Genomic DNA, 21,486 nt, shown 5'->3' on the forward strand with positions numbered 1-21,486 from the left:
GAAGTAAATTGGGTTGCAGTTGACATTTCATGTTGACTTTGACAAATATCAGTAGTTTGGGAATGCTGATAGCAAGTGGATATCCTAGTCTGGAGGGTGAAAGGGTGCTTAAGGATCTTAATTTACATTATTGCAGATAATGACTAAACAAATAATCGGAGAAATCACTTAAAGTGAGGTCAGCCTCAGTTCCTTGCTCTTGAAAATCATAATTCAGTCAATAATGCTACATATAAGGTGGAAAGACGTGTTTGGCTAAATGACCACCATTGAAAAAAAGTAAGTGATTCTTTCACCTTCGGCCTCCCCAGCTAACAAAAGCTTTTGGTCTTGGTGAACATTAGAGAAAACATTAAGGGAATGTTTTCTCTAGTATATTATTTCGCAAGTATTATGGGAACATTACTTTTGAATGTTCTCTGAACAATCTGAAAAAGTAGCAAGTAGTAACATTTAAAAACACTGGACTAACATCCAATTGAAATGTTTCAGAAAACGTTGTATGAACGATTTTTTGTGCTAATGTTTTGATTATTAAATTTCAAAAATGAGATTTTTGATTTTGGTTATTGAAGACCACGGGCCGGATTCACGAAAGTCTTCTTAAGAAAGAAGTTATGAAAATTCTTAAGAAGATTTTTTGGGAATGCAAAATATTCTTATCTTTTTTCTTAAGTTAGAAAATAAGAAGAAATTGGCAGTAAAGAAGAATTTTATTTTTAAGAATGTTTCGTGAATCCGGCCCCTGAAAACTATGAACAAACATTCTATTAACGCTACTAGACGAACGTTGTTCATAACTTTGAGAGTCAAAGTTCTGAGAACATTCCCTGTTAGCTGGGTCTGACATCGGTGGAAACACACAAGTCCACAATATCATCGACTGACAGCTACATCATCTGAGCTGAGCTGTACGATTCTGAAGAAATCAGGCAAAAATACGCAATATTCTTGGATCATTACAGTCGCAGCAAATTAAATGTCCCACATTGCAAAGCATAATACAAAATGCATCTCAATATAAAAAATAAATACGTCATCCTCCCAATCCTGTGAGATGATAAAGAAAAACTTAACACACAGAATGGGCCCTTCCCTTTTCTGAAGCTTGCCGGGTGCTCTCAAAGCTTCTTTACTCAAAATCCACAAAGTCGAGACTGTGAATTTGTCTACGACGGCCACCCAGCCTGTTTCTATTGGTTGAATTAACAAAGATACACAAAGAAACATTCTTTAAAATAAAATGGACTACAATAACATTAGTATTCTTTACAAGATAGATAAAATAATTTCTTCTTTCAGTATCAACACAGAAAAGCTTATATTTACCTGCTTGCATTTGTATGTGTACGCATGAGTGTGTGTGTGTGTGTGTGTGTGTGAGGGAGAAAGAATTAAAATAAAGAGACAGATGAGTTGAAAAGGATAAAGAAAGAGACGAAAAATGAGTGTGATCGGGGGTGTGGGAGAGAGAAGACGTGTGTTTGGTGAGCACCAATTGAATATAGCCAGGTTTCTATACTATTAGCATTCCTCTCACTGGCTAGCCAGTGGGAAAAGCTTTCAATTCCCAAAAGGAAGGAACCAAACAAAAAGCAAATCAAACAAACACAAAAAGACTCATTGATACAGTCTGTGAAGCCACATTATGGACTTATAGAGACCAGGAATAAATTAGGATAGACGAGCAGATCCTTATTATTCACAACTCAGACCACACAGACACCCGTCCATCCGTCTAATCAACCCATCCAACCATTTAACGCAAGCAGAGGGTCAGAGGACACAACGGGGACGTTCTTAGGATAAGATACTTTGTTTGTGTAGCAAGACACTTGAGTTCTCTCAACATTGAAGGTCTGTCAACATCCATCCCATCAAAAACTCTCCACTTAAGACTTTAAGTAGTTTGGTAGAAAAAAAGACTCCTTCCTTATTCTGTTTTCCCTTTGAAAGTTCGGAGCGCACTTGTCGTCCTTAGCATTACACTAGCTGCGTGTCCATGCCTATATGAGGACCCATTGAAGCAGAAGAAAAATCCCAGAATTGGTTTTTGGATAAAGCTCAATGAGAACTCCACGGTTCACATCTTGAGCACTGAATATTCCCACTGAACTTTAACTAAACACAATGTCAAACAGTTAAAGGTGATCTGAAGATTGGTTTACAGTGGAGAAAAAGCTTCCTAAACTCAACAATAGGATCTGATGATATTCCATACACACGGTACAGAAGTGGATATACAGTGCAAACAGAATGTATATGCATCTAATACTGCTGAAATAGTGTGTGGGACATAGCCAGATGGGCCAGGGGGTGGGTCTGTGGTTTATTCCCAAGCGCAAACCCTCTTTCTGGGTGAGACCCAAACTTCAGAGTCCATGACAAAAGAATAAGCAAACCTTTGACCTCCTCAAAGCTGTGCAAAGTTTGATCTGTGGATTATACGGGTGGTTTGATTTCACTATTCACTTTGGGTTTCACATCTGAAAGAGAATGAGAAGAGGAAAGAGATTACATACATGTTAAAAATAGCAAGAAACACTTTACTTGAAACTTTTTATAAAAAATTGTAATCAGTTGTAATGCATTGAAATACAATACACTACCATTCAAAAGTTTAGGGTTGGTAAGATTTATTTGAATGTTTTTTAAGAAGTCTCTTATGCTCATCAAGGCTATCACGTTTGATCAATTGAATACATTCTTGTGGGAAAAAAAGTATTCATTTTTTCAACAACAACAAAAATCTTATTGACCCCAAACTTTTAAATGATAGTGTACCCATTCAAGGTTACAACTTACAACATTAAAGAGCATTATAACACAAGATAATGCACAATATAAAATTTGTTTTAATCTATTTTTATAATTTAAATTCCCAAGGAATGGCTTGACATTCTCATTCTAGAAAACATTTTACTAGACAAAAATTTTGATTTTGACATTTATATATATATATATATATATATTAGGGTGTAACGGAACATGAATTCGTCCCAAACGTATAGTCAGACGACGAATACAGTCAGTCATCGGTGATCCACAATCCAATCCAGAAGGGGGTGTGCACGGTAATGCAATGCTGTTTGCTAACCGCCACAACAGGAAAAAGAGCAGAAGAAGAAGAGACGATCTATGCACCAACCCAAAACAAGAGTTCAGATGGCACGGAAGGGTTTGCTAGTAGCCTATATACACTGTTTCGATTCATTTTTGTGGCACGCTCCACAAACTTCATGGAAAGGAAACCTGGACGGCAGAAAGAAGCAAGTAATGAATGAAAGTAATGAACTCTCATGCGCAAAGAAAATGACAGTGTAGGCTAATCAAATCAACAAGTTTGAAAACAACTGGTGCATTTTACCGCACAGCATTGGTCAATCCATAAATTAGAGTAACTGATTGTGGGGGGTGGCCTGAGCCCTAACACAGATCAAACGACATCATCCAGATGTGCAAATCTCTGGAATTCGGCAGAAAAAGACTGCAGGAGTGCAAAAGATGATCTCTTTACTAAATCTTGTGCACAATATAGCAAATTTATTTGCAAATTTTTGCAAATTTTCACGATTTAGTCTATTTTTTTCCTGCATGTCATGTGTGGGGCTCAGTAATTTTGTACTTTTATAACACAAGAGATGCTTTTCAGTTTTGTAGCTGATTGTGACCAAATACCTTTTTGTTTTTATCAGACCTACAAAAAAAAAAAAAGACCTATGCAAGAGTGCATTCTGTTTACTGCTTAGTGCTTAACACCAGTGCCGGCCCGAGCCTTTTGGGGGCCCTAAGCAGAATTTGATTTGGGGGGCCCCCTCCCACCACGCGGAGTAACCTGTGCTTGACGATTATTGACACAATGTCACTCTATAATGTTACATTATAAATAAATACAATGAGGTTATGTATTAATACAAAATACTTAATAAAATAGATACTTAAAAATGTTTTAACTTTTTCTTTACTCTTTTACTAACTCTTTGAATCTTCTGAAAACAAATTGTCACAAAACATATTAAAAAAAATATTTGCAAAATATCCTCCAACGTTTTGCAACACTTTGCAGTTTGAATGATGTCTTGTATGAACATGACGGAGTATGATTTTATGTTTCCACTGTTCGATCGCGCCCACGCCTCACACACACAACATATTCCAGCATTGCAATCTTGACATCGCAGCCTGTTCGTTATAGCCGTAATAAAATATAATTATAAAATAGTCAACGTAACATATAAAAAGTAGCCTACATGCTCTGCTTAAATAGTCAGTAGTAGCCAACAATTCGTACCATTCAGCGCTGCGTAGCCTAAGCACCGCTCCACTGTGATGTTTCCAAGCACATTTTTGCGCATGTGAGTGAAGAGAATGATTTTTTCCCTCGATATTGGATTTCAAGCACATTTTTGCGCATGTGAAGAGAATGATTTTTTCCCCTCGATATTGGAACGTGGGTGAAGTACAAAGAAGCCTATGATAAAGAATAGTTTACCATCCAAATGCATCGCGAATGTTGAAACATTTTGATTCTAATGAGAGAGATACGTGAGCCCAACGCCGCTTTCACTTTCGCATTAAATTATTTCGTTTTGGCTTGTTTATAGTTATTTTTTTATTCTTGTTCTGTTCTGAATATCATTAAATTTAAAGGATAAATCATTGATCAAATAAAATTTTTGTGACATGGCTTAACATTACAGTGACTTTGCGCACGAATTGTCTATGCACGCGAGGTTATGCGCATGACTCAAACACTGGCAGACACAGCAGCAGTTGTAGGCAGGTATATTGATCATGAAATCATAATTTTCTTGTCTTGAATTATTAATCCATTCATTCATTTATGTCACTTGTTTAATTTAATTAATATGAAAAAAAAAAAAAAAAACTCGCTTGGGGGCCCCCTGGTGGCGAGGGGGCCCCAAGCAGCCGCTTAGTTCGCTTATGCCTCGGGCCGGCCCTGCTTAACACACTCAATGAGACTGTACTGTTCCAAATACCTCAGGGGGGATTAAATGCCGCTAGGTGGAACAAACTGTAATTTGCACTACTGTCTGTTCAAAATAAATAAAAAGAAACCTAGCATTGGGAATTGGTAGCTTTTTCCTGTAGTCCTGAACTCGTATCATATCGTGTCCCTAAAACCGAGGTACGTAACAAACCGTGACTTCTGTGTACCGTTACACCCCTATGTTGCTTTCTCTTATCTATGGGTCACGGATGGAGAAACACTTCCTTGTGCAATAAAATCCCAAATGGAGGCCATGCCATTGTGTGTAAGAGTCTATTTTTAGCACATTGAGTTGCATTTGAATAAGTTGTTTGGCTCTGTATATGTGTGTGTGTGTGTGTGTGTGTGAGTTTACCGGCAGCTGTGCTCATTGAGTGTCTTCCCTCTCTTTGTACAGCTCACCTCCCTCAAACTGCACCTGCATTCACAAGAGGGAGGCTGTGATGTCATCCTGTGGGCGGGGCATGGTGGACACGCCTCTCTGGCAGGTGGTGGAGGGGCGGAGCTAGGCGGGAGGGAAGGAGGGGGAGGGGGAGGGGGTGTAGTTGGCACAGGATTCCTGCTGGCATGAAAGGGAAAAATAAAGCTGATGGTGAGAAATAAAGACAATGTATGACCTTCATATGCAAAATATGAGCATTTTGTCATTGTTTATTGGCTTCCATGTCTTTCCAACCATCATGAACTATTTTGCATTAAACAGAATTTTTTTTATAATTTTATATCTCTCTCTTTCTCTCTCTCTCTCTCTCTCTCTCTCTCTCTCTCTCTCTCTCTCTCTCTCTCTCTCTCTCTCTCTCTCTCTCTATATATATATATATTAAAGGGTCAGAATGATTTGTAAATGACAATAAAAAATGTTTTTGGTAAACTATTCCTTTGAGTTCAATTTCAAGTTGAAGAGCACATATGTCCTAAGGATATGAGGAATTTTAAAATAGTAAGAAATGCCTCCAAGTGATTGAGTAAAGTAAATCTGATCATAATACTTGCTCTGGCAAATCCGGCTCCAAGAGAATTATGTAAAACCGCAACAACGGACAAAGAGCACGTCGGTCCATGCAATCATTAACTTTGCAAAACCAGACCTAAGCCTGCATCTCCATATTAAGACTTGAAATTGAATTCAGTAACAAACACAAAAAGACCCATAATGCATTCTGAGCATGCATCCGCCCAGATCTTCTTTTTGGACGGCGGCACCACAGACACACTCTGGATATTGTCTGTGGCCGCCAGTTCTTTGATGACTCATTTGTGACGTCTCTGATGGGATGGTGGGCTGATGGGGCTGTTTTTCCCTCTCCCCTTTATTCAACTAAAGCAAAACTGAAGAGAAGTGTATAGCTGAGAGTTAATTAAGGAAGAAAATCAATCTTTGTGTGGAAGTGGTTTGAGAGGTTGATAGAGCATGTGGAGGGGAGGCTGAGGGAAAGGGAGGGGCGTTCTGGCTGGCAAATTAGCCTGATTTCACACTTGCCACTGACTCCATCCATGGAGGAGTGGATGATGGATAGCAGGGAGGGAAAGACGGTCCAAAAGGAGCGCCCTCCACTTGGCCTCACCAAAAACCAATGACGAAGAAGCGAAAGTAGAAAAGGAAGGAGAGGAACTGATTAATTGTTTCCCTTCGACCGGAATTAATTAATTGTTGTCTGAGATGAAGTCAATGTCGCATAAGTAAATGTGCAGTACGGCACGTACAAAAAAAAGGAAAATTTCGAGGAAAATGTTTAGTTCTCTTTGACCAGAAACTCATCCATGGGATTCATGTGCTTTATTGCTTCGAAATAGGTTTTAATATTTCTTAATATTGATGGTACTAAATAAATAAAGGCAAAGCAAAGTTTAATTATTAAACATCTTGCTAAACGGCTTCTATTAAATGTATATCAATGATACTTTATACAATGACAAACAAGTGCCAAAATGTACCATGTAAATGAAAATACCATGGTAAATTAACATACTAATCCTTTAGTACCAAAGTTAATCCAAACAGCCTGAAAACAAGATTGCAACACTGTGTACAACATTATGATATCAAGACATAAATATTTTTAAGCCTCACCAATTTTTTTTAGATGTATGCTTGAACACAATTTGCCAATGGGGTAAATAAACTTATCTCAAGATATATTCTCTGAAACAAAAAAAAATGAATAATTTGCACAATTTTTCTTCTCAATTGTATATTTATCTTGTTTTCAGAACATTCAGATAATAATAAGAAAGTACTGATTGAGAAAATTATTTTTGTGTAATAAGATATAATGAACATACAATGAAATTTTCCCCGTGTGTTTCTTTCGTTTTGGTTTCCCCTTTTGTCGCTTTTTGCCTCTTCTTGTTGTCTGTGGGCCTTGCCTAAAAAAAAGACAAAATATAAAATATATTAAATATAAATATTACATATAAATAAATAGGGATAAAAAGTACTACATGACCATGACTCCATTCAGCTAACTTTATTGCACAGACTCTCTACACTTTATATCAACACAAGTCAAGTATTAAACAAAATTTTATATATTTAATTCAGGGAGTTTTTAAGATGACTTTATCACGTCTTAATTCTTGTGGTTTTTTGGCCTCGGTCTGTCTGAGGCTCCTCAAGGGCCAGTGGCCTAATTAAGCAATAAAATGAATGTTCTGTTCCGTTTCCCAACAAAGGACGGTTCTAGGTTTCTGACTCCCTTCCAACAGTGCAAGACGCACGCCAGCTGGACATAAACGCACACACACACACAACGGATTGAGTCTTTAGAAGTCTTTTTTTTAAAACAACAAATGTACAAATGCAGTGTTTTCCTAAGGTATCTTCATCTACATAAACATTTTTCTACTGGGATGAGCTCACTGGGAATTTTAAAAACTTTACGTTCCATGTCAGTCTTATTCTTATTCAAATGATCTTTTTCCATAAATGTAATTTGAACTGGTAAATTCCATGTTAAATGAACAGATTGGCTGTTCACTGGCAATAAAGAGGGGAGAATTACTTGTAAAAAAAAAAAAATACAACACAGGGAAGTGTGAAGCTGAAGACCAATGCCAAGTTCACACATCACATCCCACTTAAATATTTTTTTTATGATTTATCGCTTGCTCTCACCAGTTCTAATAACAGTATTGGTTATAATTAGCATATACTGATATCAGGATACACACTAAAATGAGCCTCAATTTTGCAATAAAACTGTCAAAAATAGTGATGTAAAATGATCATTATTATTGCTCATACTTAAAAGTAGTTTGCACAAACAGACTAAGCACAGTTTATGCAACAGACAAATCCTGTGGCACATTGTCTAAGCAGTCGGACTTGTGTTTTTCATCTAGAGGATCCTAGACAGGACAATAAAAGGGATATTTGTAAAAAGCAGTAGCCTTTCTCTTTAACATGAGGGTCAGAGTAAACTAGTATCAGAGCAGAACAGACTGAACCAACCACTTCTGCCTTTCACACACAATTAACTCAGCAAGCAGCCATCTCCATGGAGTTAATGTGTGTGTGTGTGTGTGTGTGTGTGTGTGTGTGTGTGTGTGTGTGTGTGTGTGTGTGTGTGTGTGTGTGTGCAGTGGGGCAAAGGGAAGAGAGGGCAAATGCTGTTCACACTGTCGGTAAACTTCACACACACACACACACACACACACACACACACACACACACACACACACACACACACACACACACACACACACACACACACACACACACACACACACACACACACACACACACTTTACCTGGTTGGCTCTGCATAAAGATTTGCTTTTACCCTGTAGGGAAAAGACAGACAGTTAAAACAGAATAACAATTAAATTTACAATTAAAAGAAGGATCACATGTTATAAAAGCATACGCACAGTGATATTTAATGGTTGAGTACCGTTATTATTTTTTTTAAAACCTATAAACCATTAAAAAGTATTAAACTGTGGCATGTAACTCGTCCTGCACTGCTAAATGAAGAGAGCGCATCAAGTATATCTACCCCGGGCACAAGTGGTGCAACTAGATACACACATTATAATCGACAAAGCTCTTACAGTGAGAACATCTGGTTTTGTTGTTATGCCTCTGGGTGAGTAATAAGATTCACTTACAAAAGGTTTTGCAATTCATTAAGTCATACTACTATTTAATAATTGTGAAACAAAGCATCTAAATATATGCTAATTCATTCACCACTGATTGGTGCACACAGTGATTGCTGCTTGCTCAAATAAGTGCCATCTATTATCCGTAGCAACACAAATAGATAATATCGAAAACCTGACAGACAATTTAACTCAAAATTGGCAGATTTCTAAACTCATTCCTGGCTTTAGATCAATCCCCATATATATGTCGGATTTATATACAGTGTATTTGTTATAAAATAATGGTTTTAGCATGTCGGAGTGTAAACGTTATCAGTGAAATAAATGTTTTGAGCATTAGCAGAGCGATCAGAACGGGCGCAGGTAAACAGAGTTAATAATGTTGGCTGGTTGCCTGCGTGGGAGTTTGAGTAACTCAGGGTTGGTCAACAGTAGGGAGTTCAGTTTGTACGGGGCAGATCAGTATTACAAAGAGGATAGAGAGGCGAGCGCATGTAAATGCTCTTACCGAATGCTCAGCTCCAACCCTGGCCTTAATCCGAACCCCACAACCTCTGAAAGGGCTTTTGAGGAGAACCTCACAATGACCTGATAAAGAGCTGATGGTGACAGCTCGGCTACGTGCCAACAGAACAGTGTTTCAGGGGTGACGACTTTCTGTGACTGGGTTCAGGAAGTACTCCGTGGGGAGATGGGGTCATTCCCCATGTGACAAGGGTGGAAGTGCATTTGTGTGTGTGTGGGGGGTGATCTGAAAGTCAGATAGGCTTTGGATTGGTGTGTGTGTGGGTGGGTTTACTTAGCTATTCTTTGAGGATAAAATTCCCAAAACCTGTTACAAAAACCTCCCTTTCGAGTGGTATTCAAAGGTTAAAATGATTCATAAATATAGTAACTCTTACATCCAGTGATTCTTAATAACCCGACAATACGGTCATGTAAACTCCCTAAACTGTGTTCTTTTAATCACACATATTTAAGACCTTTAACATTTTTTGCTCTAAATACACTACCGTTTAAAAGTTTGGGGTCCATAAGATTTTTTGGTAAAGAATTGAACACTTTTATTCAACAAGGGCACATATACATTGATCAAAAGTGATATTCAAATATATTCAAATAGAAAACTGTAATTTTAAATTGTAATAATAATTATCAATATTACTGTTTGACTGTATTTTTATCAAATAAATGCAGACCCAACACTTTTGAACAGTAGTGTATACCTGCTTTCTGAGGGTTTCAATGTGCAATATGTCATTTTACGTTTTGAAAACCAAAGAAAAAACCTATTTCAAAATCTTTTTTGAGTTTTGTTGTACGTATAAATGATTTTATTATTGTAAAAATTTAAGCCACAAGTACCACAATTTTAAGACAGATAAAAGCAATTAAACTGTTACCATTCAATTTGGTAGTGCTACGTCTAGATGTTTCTGAATACGAGAGCATGTCATGTGAACGGCCTCTTAGGGTTTGGATTAGTCTGTCATAATTAGATTTATATTGAAACAACACAAATCTATAGTATGCTGGCCCTTACATATATTGCTAGGTCAGTTTGCTGGGATATGTATGTGTGAGTATGTATCTCACCTGCACTCACACTGGTTGTGTTCAATGAAAGGCAGCTGCACAAGTTCATGCTTCATGTATGAGGTCCTCATGAGCTGTGGAGTTTAACAGAGCAGGAGTCAGTACACACACACACACACACACACACACACACACACACACACACACACACACACACACACACACACACACACACACACACACACACACACACACACACACACACACACAATCTGTTCTGCATAGTAATGACTCCATCTTTTATCCTTCAATCTCTCTATACAGTGCGTGACCAGGATCCGACCTGATCCATTACACTAGAGACTCAATCTACCCACACTGAATATGTATGACTAACTCATGCTGTGTGTCCTCTGTGTGTGTGTCTCTCTGGCTAAGACATGAGGTTTGAGATCTTGTATTATACGGGGGGTAGTGTGTGAAGTAGCCTCGCATAGCCAGCCCCTTTGCCTAATGACATAAAGTCTGGGCTCTAAAACCACTGCAAATGGCAATGACTGCACACTTGAAGGAAGAGGCTGTGTTACTTACATGTAAAGCGACCAATCACAGTTTGGTTTTGTTTAAAGTCATGTTTAGGGGTGGGTTCAATAACAGACTGGCATGCTGTAACAGACTATCAATACTTTCATGTTTACCTGCATATGAAGCACATATTTCTTGATCTTCCTTTATAGATGTGAGAGGACATACAAAATATAAAATCACATGGGAATCCATAGGGTTGGCCAAGCTTGTAAAATAGTATACCGTCGGTAAACATGCCAAAACATCTCTTTTGAATACAACTAAGTGCCTCAAACAAAACACTTGATGTCTTAAAGGTCCCATATTGTACGCCTTTTTGAAGTTTTATTTTAGGTTTTGATGTCCTTAAGAATATATATTTGAGGTATAAGTACCAAAAACCATCTCAATATATTTTTACAGCTCCTTTCTCAGGAGCTCTGCCAAGAAAAGGTCGGTTTTGGCCTGTCTACTTAATATTCATGAGCCTCTCTTCTGATTGGCCTGTTGTTTTCTGAGTGACCCACCATTAGTGGGGGTGGGACTGAAGGCGGTGACTGAGTAGTTCTGACATCACATTTATACGGAAGTCACAACGGCTCGTGAAAAGGCACAGCTACTTTATGCAGGCTGTGTGCATGTGTTTGTGGATCGACTGTTTTGAAACTTATATGGTAGTTTCATAACCCCTAGACCTGTGTTATCATGAGAAAAGCCAGGAAATTTCAGTTTTGACAATATGGGACCTTTAAAGTTTCAATGCTGTAAACTTTTCAAACTTTTTTTATTCATTTGTGCGGCATCCAATCGTTTAAACATTGCTTTGTTTCCTGTTGGACTGCTAAAGATCGCTGCACACTAGGCTTCCAGAAAACTTGAAGTCAGCCAATCAGATTTAGACACTTGCCTTCACAAAAGTGTTTCCAGTTTTGTGTGCCATACGCATCAGATGTTTAGCGGACGGAGCGTGTGCGGCCCGTGGGTGTGACGTCTGACGCTGAGATTATGTGTGGAGGTGCTTACTCCAAACTGATTTATAGGACCTGATCGGTAGGTGTGCGTGTAATGTGAGTGTTCCATACAGCCATGTTAAAGCTACAATATGCAAAAACATTTTGCCACTAGAGGGCGCTACATCCAAACAACAACAACGGCGTAGCTTGATGACGATGTGAAGGAGCGTGGAATGATGGGAACTGTCGTTTTAAACTCCACTGTGGATGTAAATCAGTCAGACGGGAATCGAAAAATCATGTTCATGGATGAGGCTAAGTTCTATGTATATAATGACATGCTTTTTGTGGTTCAGCGCGGTCTGTAATGGGAAAGAGAAGAGACGAGCGGGATGCAAGTAGGTCAAGTGCAAATGACGAACACCTGTGTCTTATTGCTGTGATCCACGCGCTGGATAGACCGCTTATAATCCGCGCTGGAACGAGAGAGAGACTGAAGAGAAAATTGGACGCAGAGAAAGAAAACCGGTGGATCCGAGCTCTCATTTTTGAACTCTTTTGTGCCGTCGCGGTTGCCACGGTGAATGCGCGTTGGGCACGACTTTTGTTTGTTTTGCTTTATTTTAATAAAGGACGAGTCCCAGTCACGCCGATCCCTGTCTTCTTCCTTCCTGACTCTTGAACCTCATAACACTTTTATTTCATTAAAATGAATTAACCGCAAGAAAAAGTAAGGTTTAATACTAAATTGGTTATCATAGATGTTACTGTATGTCGAATTCATTGTTGTGATAACGCGGTGCAGTTTTACGTGTTCTAAACAATTGTTGTAAAAGTACATTCGAACATACTCACATCATTTGCCAAAATACTGATTAATCTTTATGTATAACACATGCTATATTTATTTACATGGCCATAAACACCAGACGTGATAAACTATGTCAATAAACTAAACACAAAAATCACATCACATAAAGCAATAATACTTCCCTTACATAAACATAACTATTACCGAATGCTACAGTTGGAAAATATAAAATTAAGCATGCTTTGTCGACAGAACCAGCTGCAATCGGTAAAGAATAATTGTGTTCCATAACGACTGCACGAAACAATCTAACGTTTGTTGCTTGATAGATGCTACAACTACAACTTCCGCATTTGTCCAGGACTCCACGCAGTACGAGCGGAAACCAAGGGTAACGCGGATATGACGCCACTGACTGGCGACTCCCAGCTCCCCCCTGCTCTAACGCCCCGTTTCCTTGGTTAAAATCGCAATTTTCTCACGATTTAAAAATAGTTGGAAACATTTGGGATATTGTAAGTAATCAACTTAACAAAATATATAACACTGGCCTTGAGATTATGGGATATTTTAATGCAAAATTCTTGCATATTGCACCTTTAAGCATGTTAATGTAAGTTAACACATGTATGTGTGAAAGGTTTCTATGAAGGGAGAAGTTCAGAAGTGTGGGGTCAGTAAGATTTTTTTTAAACAAATTAATATTTTTGAAAAATTAAAAATATTAAGCCGCACAACAACATTAGTACAAATAAGAAATGTTTCTTGAGCAGCAAATCATCATATTAGGATCAGGATCATGTGACACTGAAGACTGGAGTAATGATGCTGAAAATTCAGCTTTGCATCACAGGAATAAATTAGATTTTACAATGCATTAAAATAGAAAATAGTTATTTTAAATTGTAATAATATTTCACAGCATTACTGCAATAAATGCAGCCTTGTTGAGCATAAGAGACTTTTTTCAACAAGAAAAAATAAAAAAGTTCTTACTGACCCCAAACTTTTGAACAGTAGTGTAGGTTAGGGTTAAGGTTAGGGTTAGGTATAACCCTATATGATATACAGAGATCCCTCAAAAGTATTTATACAATTCAGCCACATTTAAGAATATATGAATGCCACTGCATTAGGTAACAAAATATCAAAACAACTGACATACATTTTTACAGATATACATCTCAAGCACACTTTACAAGCCAAACATTTCACAAAAATTTAAATTATAAATGTTAAAATAATAGATAAACTGTTCAAAATTAAGATAAAAAGTATTGCGACACTGGATATCAAACTTTTCGGGGAATATGTCCATAGTTAATGTGATGAACTCCACCTGTGGTAGGACACCTGTGAGGTGCATTTGTGTGTGTGTACCTCCATTACAAGTGTGTGTGTTTGTGATGGCACACACTCGAGCGCCTCATCGGAGCAGCAGCCTCCGCAGCGACGCAGCGTTACACACGACGGCAGGAAGAGGTGATGCGTCTCCCAAGGAAACTCCCGCCAAACTTCCACCAGCGTCTCTCTGGGATGACATCCGCTTCTCTGATACACATCCAACCACCTCACCACTGAGAGAAAGAGAATAAATGAAAGATACAGAGTAAGAAAACACTTCAGTCTTAAAAGGATAGTTCTGTCATCATTTACTTATCCAAACCTGTATGAGTTTCTTTTGTTGAACACAAAAGAAGGTATTTTAAAGAAAGTTGGTAACCAAACAGTTGACGACACTCATTGACTTCTATAGTCAACTGTTTGATTACCAACATTCTTTAAAATATCTTCTTTTGTGTTCAACAAAAGAAAGAAAATCATACAGGTTTGGAACAACTTGAGGGCGAGCAATGACAACATTTTGTCATCAATGGTCCAGGTTCGGGACCGCATCTGTGACATAAAACTGTGTTTACATTAATGCTTTCTGGAAGGTTATTTAGACAACCTGCTTCATCATTAATTGAAAATGACATAATATGTTTCCTAGTTTTCCCTATATTTCCTTAAATTTCCTTGCTTTTATAAACTGTATTTAAACGATTTACTGTGGTAACTGACAGCATGCCAGAGATGACATTTATAGAGCATAATTTGAATTTAACCCAGAACATTCCTCTGAATATTAAGCACCAATGTGCTGGTACTTTAAAGGCCCCATATTGTACGCCTTTCTGAAGTTTTATTTTAGGTTTTGATGTCCTTAAGAATATATTTTGATACCATCTCAATATATTTTTACAGCTCCTTTCTCAGGAGCTCTGCCAAGAACAGGTCGATTTTGGCCTGTCTACTTAATATTCATGAGCCTCTCTTTTGATTGGCCTGTTGTTTTCTGAGTGACCCACCATTGGTGGGGGTCGTGACTGAGTAGTTCTGACATCACATTTATACGGAAGTCACAACGGCTCGTGAAAAGGCACAGCTCCTTTATGCAGGCTGTGTGCATTTGTCTGTGGATCGACTGTTTTGAAACTTATATGGTAGTTTCATAACCCCTAGACCTGTGTTATCATGAGAAAAGCCAGGAAATTTCAGTTTTGACAATATGGGACCTTTAAAGAAACCAATACACTGATCTGAAGCAGTTATAAATGTAGAATTAAATATCTTTTTACTCCCCAAAACATACAACTATATTTACAATAGCAGATTCTTTAAAGGGGGGGGGGGTGAAATGCTCATTTTCACTCAATCTCCTGTTAATCTTGAGTACCTATAGAGTAGTATTGCATCCTTCATATCTCCAAAAAGTCTTTAGTTTTATTATATTTATAAGAGAAAATAGGCTGTACCGAGTCTTTCCGGAAAAAAAACGAGCGTCTGGAGGCGGGCCGTGTGGGCGAAGCCAGAGCCATAGAGAGAATCCGTCGATCTGGGCTTTGTTTATAAAACATTCATCGTCGAAATGCAGGGAACAAACAGTCTACACAACTCGTTTCTGCATCCACTGTTCCTAACGCTGGGTTCTTTGGTAAGCTTTCCCTCACCAAAAACACTTTGGAGACACTATGCAGCGCTGCCGATGATTTCCTGTTGAAGCGCGTTGAGGTGCGCGGTCGCGCTTTTCCGGGAGAAATGCTCATATAAGGAGTTCCACTCTGGTCTACGTCATTAGATCCACGGTAAAAAAAAAAACAGCCGAAACTTGTACCAACCCGGAAGTACGATTTTCGGCACAGAAATTCTCCGTTATTCGTCCAAAATATTGTGACCCCCCCTTTAAGTGACCATCCGCTAAAATAAATAGTCCTTGAAATCAAAGTTAATACACTACCGACCAAAGGTTTGGGGTCGTTATGATAATAACAGTAATATTATTATGCTTTTAAACAATTGTTTTCTATTTTAATATACTTATTTAAAAGTATTTTGTTCCTGTGATGGGTAAGTTGACTTTTCAGCAGTCATTATCCCAGTATTCAGTATCACATTGTCACATTTCTTATAAATGTGTATTCTTCTTAATGTTGAAAATAGTTGTGCTTAATATTTTTGTGGAAACCATGATACATTTTGTCAGTATTCCTGATGAATGAAGTTCAAAAGAACAGCATTTATTACAAATAGAATTTTTGTAACTTTATAAATGTCTTTCCTTGACTGTCACTTTTGCGTCATTTCTGAATTAAAGTATTATTGTTATTATTAAATCTTACTGTGCTCAAACTTCTGAACTGTAGTATAGTAGACAGTAGCTGGCAAAGAGGCATTTTGCCATGAGCAATAAGGACCAAAAAAGATCCATTTTATCATATAAGCTCACTAAACGAGTAATGCACCTATGATAAAAGGTGTAGAAAAGAAAGCAAGACTCCATACCTTCTCCAGATCTGTGGCTCTCTGTTGGCATCCAGTGGTCTGACTAGAGGAAAGGACACAGACAAGGCGTCAGACACAACATACAGCAGAGACAATAACAAAACCGCATATATGGTGCTATGAAGAACTGATTCCAGTGAATATACTGTATGCTAAAAACATTAATAATGATTCTTCAATGCTTTTCTAGTGTTTATTTGTGCCAGAGCAGCATAAAGGTGGACGTTAGCACACATTCACACAAACATGCCCCTCATACAGTGGGGTCCGCGCACTGGAACAAGGTCACCGCTGAGCGAGAGCAGACTTTGCTCTACAGCGCAAACAACACACGCATACATGGCTTCCCTGCACCATGCCTGACTACTTTCTGTGAGGGTAGTATTCTGAGCATGTGTGTCAATCGCATTACAGGTGATCTCACACTGATATAAGCCAGCAAATTCAATTATACCCTCACAGACTCACACACATGCTGTGAGAATGAGTGATTCTGCACGTTTATTTCGCAACGATGACATCAACGCAATAAATAAAGGTTTAATGTAATTAAACACAATATTTATCAGAAGACATGGCAGATCTTTGCACGGCATGGGGTTTAATTACGTGTGGAGAGGCGTCTGCACAGTCTGTGTTGCAAAATGAAGGTTGAGTCAGTCAATTTCTCATCAACCTCCTGCCTCAGTGCCATTGTGAAATACAGCAGCCAGTTCAGAGCTGGCAAGGGGACTGGCACACACACACATATTAACAATCACTTTCACTCCCTGAAATGCACACACCCTAATAACCTCAATGCTGCCAGTTTTTTTTTTTTTTTTGCAGTAGCAGCAGCAGTTGGCTGGATTTGGCTGCGTCAGTCCTCTCTTTCTAGAAGCCCTTGAGTTTGAGCACCAATCATCAGCTCAGCTGCCCCGCTCTCCCACAATCCCCCTCCACCTGCAGACCGTGGGTCAGCCTGCAATTGTGAACGGACTCAAGCGTTAAGAAATTAGGTTTTCAAACTTTCAAACAAAGCTATCAGGCACTGCTTTATGGCAGATCACATGGGAAACCTGGGAATCTTTTTCACATTTAAACTTGAACTGGACGTTTTAGGATGTTCATGCATTAATGCATAAATAAAGTTATTGTGTAAAATATTTACAATTTTGGACTATTTCTCGGTCAAATATAACCAAAACATGAGAACTCCACTGAAGCAAAAGATGCAACTTCTCTAAACATGCTGGAGAACATGACCATCAGGTTTCGTTCATGTCAGTTCCAGTGCTGCTGTCATTAAAGTCAACATGAAATGGAAGTTGCGATAGTCTTTTCTTCCTAATTAAGATGAATGTCTGAGGGAAACAGCTTCTCGAACAAGACAAAATGTTCACTCCTGGGCAAAAAAATAAAAAAATAAAAAATGGGCCAAGCCAAAAATGGACTCTTTTAATGGACTCTTAACAATTTCAATCACAAATTACTGGTCAGGAAATTAGCACGAATTGCACAAATACTCTAGACACAGTAACTTAGCCTTCCCTTTGTATTCTTTAACATTTAAGCCATGTGGTAAACTTGCAGACAGCTTCTTACAGAGTCAGTGTTGTTCAATGGCTTCAAATAGTTCATAAGCAGTTGAAAAACGGCCCCCAGTTTGTTTGAGTATAATATGAAACCAAATATTCACTATAGGGTTTAAATCTGGACTCTGACCAGCCAAAACATCAGCCTGATGGACTTGTTCTCAAGCTACATTTTGGTTGTCTTTGCAATTTGGGCAGGAGCATTGTCTTGTTGAGAAATAACATCTGATCATTCCATATTAGATAACAACTTTTCAGTAGTGGTTAGCAAGCCATTCTGCAATATTCTCCTGCAATCGAAAGCATTAAATGACTTTTCACAGTGACTTATCTCACCGATACCAGCAGCTAACATTACACTCTTCCGTCATGCTTCACAGTGGTAGAGCTGCATTAGCAACCCGTGTTTCATTGTGATTCATCACTCCACACACGACTTCCCATATTCTGCCAAAAAAATGTATTCTGTCTTTGTTGTATTTCTGGGGCAGCAATGGCTTTTTAAGTAGTCCATTTGCTTAAGTTTAGCTAATTTCCTGACCAAGAAAGCTTTGTGTTTAGCCATTTTGGGCCTGTAGGTGGAGGGCGGGACTGGATTTTGTCCATAGAGAATTGATTGGATGGTTGTGATTTGCTATTGGTGGATCTCCTGTGAGTGACAGGTTGCCCCGCCCTCACGACAGTAAACACATCATCAGAGAAGAGAAGAGATGCTGAAAGAGGGAAAGTTATTTTGATTAAAGATTACAAGTGCACAGACATAAAAAAAAAAAAACATAAAAAAAAAGATGTTCACTGTACAGATAAATCATTTATAATAAATAATGCAATATTCCATTTTTAAAAACCCATAAAAACAAACAAAAATTTGTTCATTTTGATTTCATGGTGACTTTAAAGCAACAGGAGACAAACCAAATACTATGTATTTTGTTAAATTTTCTCTCACCTTGTTATTTTGATAATATTATTTGAAATACAAGTATGCAAAATGGAAGTATATTCTCTAGTGGCCTCAGACTTCTGGACTGCACTGCATAAACAGAAAACGCTCACACTGCCCACCTGGCACTAGCAGCTTCATCATCACTGTGTAACTGACAGGGAGAAACCTAAAGGTCACAGGGTTAGATTTTTGAAAATCGTGCCATACCTTATCATGCACTTTCACCAAGACTGGCAGCATGCAATGCAATGCAATGCAACATTCTGAAGGTTTACATTTCACGGCATCTTCAGCATCATCAAATTAAATATACCAGAGCCAAACTGCAGTCTAAAATAAATAAAAGAAGTTTCGGCTAAACACAACAGGACAAACGATGAGTGGAGCTGCATCATTATGAAGACTTATGATATGCATCCATAAAGCAGAGCTCTGGTCACACGTACACCGACCAGACCACATACCGCTGCGCTTGCGAATAACGGAGATGCGCAAATTCAGTGCATTCTGCCATCCTGCTTTCAAATGCTATAACTCGCAATGCTGATGTTCTAACAATAGGTGTCATATACTGGCCTGATGGCTGTAATGTTGACAAAAGCTTGTGTAAGTGAAGATAATGATAAGAAAGGAAGTGCGTCACTGTCTATCCTTCGGAGATCCAGACAAAAAATAAAAAAATAAAAGAAAAAAAAGGACATAAATATAATGTTTAGGGCAAACAAATAGCCTATACATGTATTAAAATATGCTTTATTTTAAATACGCACAAAAAAATTTTAACAGCCACTATAGAATATACGAGGTAGGCCTATATTAGAAACTGTATGAACTATATCCTATAGAGACTCATCACAAAAAAGTACAAATAAATACATTTAAAAAATGTAAAACTTAGGCTAGTGTTAATAAAAAATATAATATTACCACATTAAATTATGTATTTAACTATTTGAAACATTTAATAATATTCTAGCATTATAGTATAGCCATATTGTCATAATTAACATTATTATCATCCCCATATTATTAATTATCATATAGGCCACACCCCCATGATGTGCTCTCAGACAACAATAAACTCAAAAACATATACCCACTGTAGTGATCACAAGTAAATTGGTGTTTTTTATTAAAGCATTATATCTTTAAAAGCAGCACCTTTCCCATCCTGTCCCATCCAACGTCAATGACCGTCAGGTTATTTCAACATATAAAAGCTCAGACGAGTGTTGTGCATTAACTTTACAAGCAATAGTGTAAAATCTGCCATAATAAAAGATACTTGCCAAGTGTGATAAAAGACAACCACACCAGAGTTAGGCTAATTTAATCAATTTAAGTTTAAAGATTAATTAAAATAGTTAAAGAACCACACTTTATAGCAGCTAATTAAAATAATCAGAAGCCTAAGTACTGCGAGAGCACTGTAATGCTACTGTCCAATATGTCAAATAACAATAAAATAATCATTATTATAATAAATAGCATGTTCTTACCGGTGTCTTGGCACATTGTGTGGGTATTCTGGTAAGTGAGACGAACTGAAACATTCCCAGAATAACTCTCAGTTTGATCCCCATTGTTTGAGTTCACCAAGAAAAGTCAGAAATTGTTGAGTAAATAATATAACAAGAGGTCCAACGTCCAGTCCTTACAGTTGTTAATTTCTCTATGAATGATTATTCCACTTTCACATCCGAATCCAACATCTTTAATCCAAACAGTGACAATTTACTCAGTAGATTCTCAAAAAACAGGGCAATTGTCATTCCTGTCATGGTTTAACGAGAAAAGAAACAAAAAAATGAAATATTTTAAGTTTTAAAGCAAATGAAAAAAGGACACAACACGGGCTCCTTGAGTAGGCTATAAAGGCTTTTGAGATGCTCAGATGATCGTAGGACGTATTTATTATAAATAAGTAGCTATAATAAATCCCAATGGGCTATATGTTATTTCACAGGAGAGTTGTCTATGCATTTCGCGCATTTCATTTATACCGGCTCCCTCGCAGCAGAATTCCCGGTGGAAGTAGAGTACGTCCTTATTGTCCAGAGAAACATATATCCGGTAACATATAAATAAATCCTCAAGAATCGATGTAATGAGCCTCCTGAAGGTCTCTGTGTCTCCCGTCTGGTATTTCAGACCCT

At 37.9% G+C, this 21,486-nt stretch overlaps 1 protein-coding gene across 2 annotated transcripts; it reads right to left on the minus strand.

Annotated features, from left to right (window-relative positions):
• Nucleotides 1-1,092: 1,092 nt before the first annotated feature.
• On the minus strand, nt 1,093-20,913 carry vegfba (vascular endothelial growth factor Ba; the record flags this gene model as incomplete). Of its 2 annotated transcripts, XM_081382534.1 has the most annotated exons (8): nt 1,093-2,486; nt 5,367-5,570; nt 7,295-7,378; nt 8,762-8,794; nt 10,715-10,788; nt 14,366-14,562; nt 16,811-16,853; nt 20,830-20,913. In XM_081382534.1, 8 exons carry the CDS (start codon nt 20,911-20,913, stop codon nt 2,465-2,467), a joined length of 741 nt encoding a protein of 246 aa, XP_081238660.1. In that variant the 3' UTR covers nt 1,093-2,464. The 2 variants fall into 2 exon arrangements, with proteins under 2 accessions (XP_081238660.1, XP_081238661.1); XM_081382535.1 differs by lacking the exon at nt 20,830-20,913 and having other exon boundaries at nt 5,367-5,573; nt 16,811-16,890.
• Nucleotides 20,914-21,486: the final 573 nt, after the last annotated feature.

Source organism: Scardinius erythrophthalmus, assembly GCF_964197995.2.
Source record: "Scardinius erythrophthalmus genome assembly, chromosome: 13".
Classification (NCBI taxonomy): Eukaryota; Metazoa; Chordata; class Actinopteri; order Cypriniformes; family Leuciscidae; genus Scardinius; species Scardinius erythrophthalmus.